This window comes from Corylus avellana, chromosome 3 (genome assembly GCF_965113065.1).
Source record: "Corylus avellana chromosome 3, dhCorAvel1.hap1.2, whole genome shotgun sequence".
Classification (NCBI taxonomy): domain Eukaryota; kingdom Viridiplantae; phylum Streptophyta; class Magnoliopsida; order Fagales; family Betulaceae; genus Corylus; species Corylus avellana.
This window is the reverse complement of record NC_142492.1, coordinates 14,494,646-14,500,691: the sequence shown is the minus strand read 5'-3', so window position 1 is coordinate 14,500,691 and position 6,046 is coordinate 14,494,646. Positions and strand designations below refer to the sequence as shown.

Sequence of the window (6,046 nt, the reverse complement as noted above, 5' to 3'; positions counted from 1 at the left end):
AGGCCTCTACCACCGCCATCGTCTTTGTTTCTGATTTCAAACTCAAGGTTCCAGAATATTCCAAATTGAGTTATACAAAAAATATTATATTTTCCGTATATTCCATAATTAAGTTGATATCAAATATTCTTTATTTATGGGTTGATTGTAATCAAATATTGGAATTGTAATCAAATCAAGGGGATTTGATTACTATACTTGTATTTAAAGACTACCCTATAAATAGGAACCTTTGTATTGTAAACAAATCAAGTCAATGAGCGCAATGTAACCCTTAGGGGTATTCCGAGTGGTGGACGTAAGTGTCTAACACCGAACTACCCGTAAAGTTCTTTGTGTTCATTTTCTATATTGCTTCTGCTACAATTTTTGCATCATCAATATATCAACATGAGTTTTGATTTTGAAATATATGATTGATTTATATGCATAGATATTTTACTTTTATTTATAAGTCATTGAATTTGTTATTGACTTTGGTGTAAACATTATAATAATTAATATCTAAACACTCTTAATAGATGGATGACACAAATAGCAATACAAGTAACCCCATCATGCAAGGTGACAATCCTGAAAGACCTTCTAGAATTGTTGAAATCCCCGTGCCTTCCTTGCAATCACAAACGAATCTATCCAAAAAATCACATGTGAATCAATCTGTTGCATGGACGCACTTGAAAAAGGTAGAACCAGTTGACAAGGAGAACCCTAAGGCAATTTACAATTATTGTAATAGGTTGATAAGGTGTCACTGGAAAAATGGCACTTTAGCCATGATGACCCACCTTACCTCTAGCTGCCCGACTAATCCACTCTACAAACCGAATAAACCATTACCCAAAGGTCAAACTTTGTTGCAAATACCACTTAAGACTACGGCAAAAGGCACCAACCAATTGGGATTCACGAAGTATGATCCGGGTAATGTAAAGAATTTGGATGTTAGGTATTTCATCAAAGAGGAGTTGCCTTTTAGGCATGTGGAGAGTGATGGGTTTAAAGAATTAAAGAAAGGAATTGAACCAAGGTTCAACATACCAAGTCGCAATACTATACAAAAAGATTATATGAAACTATATGAGGAAGAAAAGCTTAGGTTGAAGGCTTTTTTGAGCAGCAAAAGGGTTTGCGTCACTACCAATTGTAATGCCCTAGAAATTAATTAACTGGTAAATAATTTCACGGTTTGTCTTCCAGCCTTATCCCTGCGAAACAAGACTCAGGGAGCTCTATTCCTCAAAAGTCTCCCAGCCTTATCCCTGCGAAACAAGACTCATGGACCTCTACTCCTCAAAAGAGAGGATATTAAGCAGCGGAAACAATAAGATTCTATAAACATTAATCATTACAACCAGAGCATCTACAAAGGAACATCAAATTAGTTGAAATACTATACACAAGTCATATACTACACCTTAATATGCAAGCATACATCAAACACCTAGGTCTATAGGACAACTGAATAGTACTAGATACCATGAGCACCCGCCTAAGTTTACAATAAGTCCTCAAGCATCTCTCGGGTCGAATCCTTCACAATAACCGAAAGCTTCGTGGTATCTATCTCTGCTAAACTATCTATAACCGCAAAGTTGTACATATGGAGAAAAAAGGGAAATAATACAAGGGTAAGTCTGACGGCTTAGTGAGTATAAATGCACATGACGCACCCATCATTAAACGGTGAACTTAGTTATTTGTAAAACACATTCAACATTATCAGATAACAATTTATCATGGATGTGATATAGATGTAATATATGCCTATAATTATGAGTAACAGTAATAGTTCAACTGTATGGTCTACCCGAGATATTACTCATTCTCAACAGGGTTGGCGCTGTCCTAAGGGATCTGTAATACAACACCGGTGCCTTGATATTGTACGCTACTGTCAATCCCAATAGTGGCACCACCGAGTCTGAACTTGGGTGGCCCACACCACTAATAATGTCCGTCCTATAGTGACCATCAATTAGGGAATGGCTATGCCTGGTCACAGAATCATTGGATCTAAAGCTTATACACACACACATTTGACCATAAAGTTAACCTATATAGTAAGCCCTTGACCGTTATCCCGCACGTACTCATGTACCATATCATACGATGTAATTAGTCTTATCAGTCTTTTACATGTATAGTTTTACAAGCCTCATTGTTATCTTGTTAATCAACATACGTTTTCACAAAAGAGAGTTTACAATAGTTCCAAAATGTATTTCATGAGAGTTGCAAAATATCCATGTTTGATATATATAAAATAGACATGCAATGTAGAAAAGGTAACAACAAGCATCCATGTGAGTTTGTACTCACCTGGGTCCTAAGGCTCCTCCATAAAATTCCCTTGAGGCTCTATAACCTCGAATACTAAGAAAAGACCAATCATTAGTTCTAAATCCAACTAAAACAAACCTAGAACATGAAAACGGAGGCTATCGGACTACTGGCCAAAGTGGCATTCCCTGGAACACTTCTGACCATACGTCCGGGTCCGTGGCCGTACGTCCGCCTAGAAGGCTCGTACGTCAGCCCAGAAGGTTCAGGTAGAACCTCATTTGGTTTAACCGTCCTCCTATCCTCCTAAACTGGGTCAAAAACTACCAAAAGAATTCTTAGGACCTCCTATCTCAAAACAACACCTCCATGCAAAAAGGAAATATGCCTAACAAAAATTAAACACTAACCATGCTTAAACCAAGATTAAGAGCAACAACATAACTAAAAGCTACAAACTACCAACTAAGCAAACTATGAAAAACAATTAAACAACATAACAACTAAGTAAGGAAAAAAGTAAGCTTAGAAGATTACTTCCTTGAAGCAAAACTTCCAATAAATCTCTCCCTCTCCTCCAGGAATCTCACAACTCACAAAAGCACTCACATATGGTTATTAGAGAGCTTGGGGGCAAGAGTGTGCGTGAAAGGGTGAGGAGTAGGGGATTATAGGTGAGAAAAAAATGAGGGCACTACCAACTATTCTGAAAAGTAACGGACATCCAGTACTATAGGGGCGTACATCCAGTACTATTTACCTAACAGTCCAAAGACTATAGCGTACGTCCAGGTATTATCCAAGGTTAAGCCAAAAGTAGAGTATGTGTTGTACAATTGGGGTGTATGTCTGTGTACTATTTGCAGAGTATGGCGTACTATTGGCAGAGTACGTCCGGTGGTCTCCCAGCGTACATCCTCACTTAAAGACAAGAGCGTATGTACGGTTGTCCCCGGGCGTATGTCTGGTTCAAAAGTCCTAAATTCTCAAAATGCCCTTCTAGCTGTTCCTAGTGACCCGAAGTAAAAGTTAACCCTCTAACTAAGCTATTTAAGCTTAGTTAATTATTTGGGTCACTACACCGATACATAGACATCTCTTCAAAATTTGAACTACATGGTTGTCACTGCTAGCTTCATAGATGATGATTGGATAATGTATAAAAAATAATCAAGTTTGACATAGTTTCAAACCATAAGGGTGAAAATATTGGAAAAAAGTTGGAGAGTACATTGATGGAGTGGGGGATTGAGATTTTTTCACTATTATAGGTGATAATGCTACAGTCAATGATGTGGTGATTGAATATGTGAAAATGAGGATGAAGGACAAGCTTTCTACTGTTTTGGAATGTGAATTTCTTCACATGCGGTATGCCGCTCATATATTAAATTTTGTTATAAATGAAGGCTTGAAAGGATTGGGTGACAGTGTTTCTAATATAAGGAGCCCAGTAAAATATGTGAGGTCTTCCTCTTTTTTTTCTTTTCCTCTCTTGTTCCTCTCTTCCTCTTATTTCTTATTCTCTTCTTCTCTCCCTCTCCCAGCACGCACTCACCTCTCCGGTGTCATTCTCTCTCATATATATATATATATATATATATATATATATATTATGTTAGGTATTGAAAAATTTTGTTTAGGTTTTAAAATTCATATTATGTAAATGTTAAAAAAATAAAAAATAAAATAAATAACATAGATTTATTTTATTTAAGGTCCCCATAAGAAACACATTTAAAGTTGGACAATATTTATTCGTTTAAATTTAGACAAAATAAAATTTTTTATTTGATTTGTTATTTGGATTTTAGATTTGTTATTTAGATTTTAGGTTTGTTATTTTGTGTTTAATTAGATTTCAGAATTCTGTAATTATTTGTTGGATTATAATTTTGTTTAGTTTTTTAAAATTCAGATTACTTTTTAGATTATAATTTTTTTAGGTTTTTAAAATTCACATTATGTAAATGTTATTAAAAAAAAAAAAGAAAAAAAAAACTAACCTAGATTTATTTTATTTATGGTCCCCATAACAAATGCATTTAAATTTGGACAATATTTATTGGTTTGAATTTAGACAAAATAAATTTATTTATTTGATTAAAGTTATTTATTTATGTTTTAAGTATTATATATTTGTTTCAAATTTAATTTTTAGTTTCAAATATAAATGCTAGGCTAGGCTAGGCTAAACTATTTTATTTATGAACATGAAATGTTTAATTTTTGTAAAGTATCAAATATATATAATTATTCAATTATTTTTTTAATTATTAGGCATTTGTTTTAAATTTAATTTTTTGTATGGTAGGATTGTTATGAACATGAATTGTATAAGTATCACATATAATGCTAGGCTATGTTGTGTTATTTATTTATGCATTGTTTAATTTTTTTAAGCATCATATGTAGCTTGGCTAGGCTATTTTTTTTATGAACATGAATTGTTTAATTTTTTTAAGTGTCATATATAGTGCTAGGCTAGGCTATTTAATTTATGAAAACGAACTGTTTAATTTTTTCAAGTATCAAATATAATGCTAGGCTAGGCTATTTTGTTTATGAACATGAATTGTTTAATTTTTTTAAGTGTCATATATAATGCTAGGCTAGGCTATTTAATTTATGAACATAAATTCTTTAATTTTTGTAAAGTATCATATTTAATACTAGGCTACTAGCATAACTCTGGAGTATTATAGGATTAAAAGAAAAAAAAAAGTATGAATCTAAAATTATAGCATTTTAGAAATAATAGAAAATGCCCCCTTGGTAGTTTATTTATTTATTCATAAATGATAATGTTAGGGTCGAATATAGCTTGATGTATTCCTACATTCCCAATGTAGTTATGCTATGGATAAGAATTGGATGACAATGTATAGGATTCAAAGGAATACAAGGACGGCTAAAAGTCGTTCGTGAAATTTGCAGTTAGGAACTGTAGAAGCACTGATAAATTAATTCACTACCCCCTGAAAGACGTGTCGCCTTAATGGGCGACGCCTGCTGAGTTTGGTATATGACCACTTGATAGGGAGAAAGGAATAAGAGCCTGGTACACAATCTGGTTTTATCACGATGAGAAGCTTGTAGTGGCTCCTGCTGAAGGCTCTAATTCGAATGCCCTGGCCGCAAATGCTGGTGCAAGCACAGAACAGGTTGAAAATATGCACGCCATGTTGTATGATTTATTCGGCATGCACGAGGTGAGGGAAGACAACTGTGAGCCTTAGTTCATGGTACAGGGGGATGAAGAAATTGTGCATGAAGAAGCCAATGAGGATAGTGCACGAAAGTACTACGACTTGATTAAAAATGCAAACAAGCCACTTCATGATAAGGCCAAACATACTCGTCTTTGCTTGAGTTCATCAATCAGTTGCTGCCGACAGATGATTAAGCTTTGCCAAGTAATACATATGAGGCCAAAAGGTTTCTTAGGGACATGGGACTTAGATGTTAGAATATTCTGGCTTGTCGAAATAACTGTATGTTATTCTAGAAGGGTAATGCAGAATTAGATTTCTATATAGTTTGTGGAGAATCTAAGTGGAAGGATAAAATTAATTTAGACAAGGATGGTCAACCCGTATCGTCTAAGAGACGTTTGGTGAAGGTGTTGCGGTGGTTTCCACTCATACCATGACTACAGAAGCTATTTATGTTGCAACATACGCACCTCATATGAGGTGGCATGCAGATGGTTGCACAAAGGTCGATAATTTACATCCGGGATTTTCATTGGACAACAGGAACG

The 6,046-nt window shown here is 34.7% G+C and overlaps 1 protein-coding gene across 1 annotated transcript; it reads left to right on the top strand.

The window, feature by feature from the left end:
• The first annotated feature begins 521 nt into the window (after nucleotides 1-521).
• On the top strand, nucleotides 522-5,522 carry LOC148586836 (uncharacterized). The gene is made up of 3 exons (XM_088514360.1): nucleotides 522-1,146; nucleotides 3,555-3,654; nucleotides 5,324-5,522. The coding sequence occupies exons 1-3, from the start codon at nucleotides 522-524 to the stop codon at nucleotides 5,520-5,522; spliced, it is 924 nt and encodes a 307-aa protein (XP_088370486.1).
• The last annotated feature ends 524 nt before the right edge of the window (nucleotides 5,523-6,046 follow it).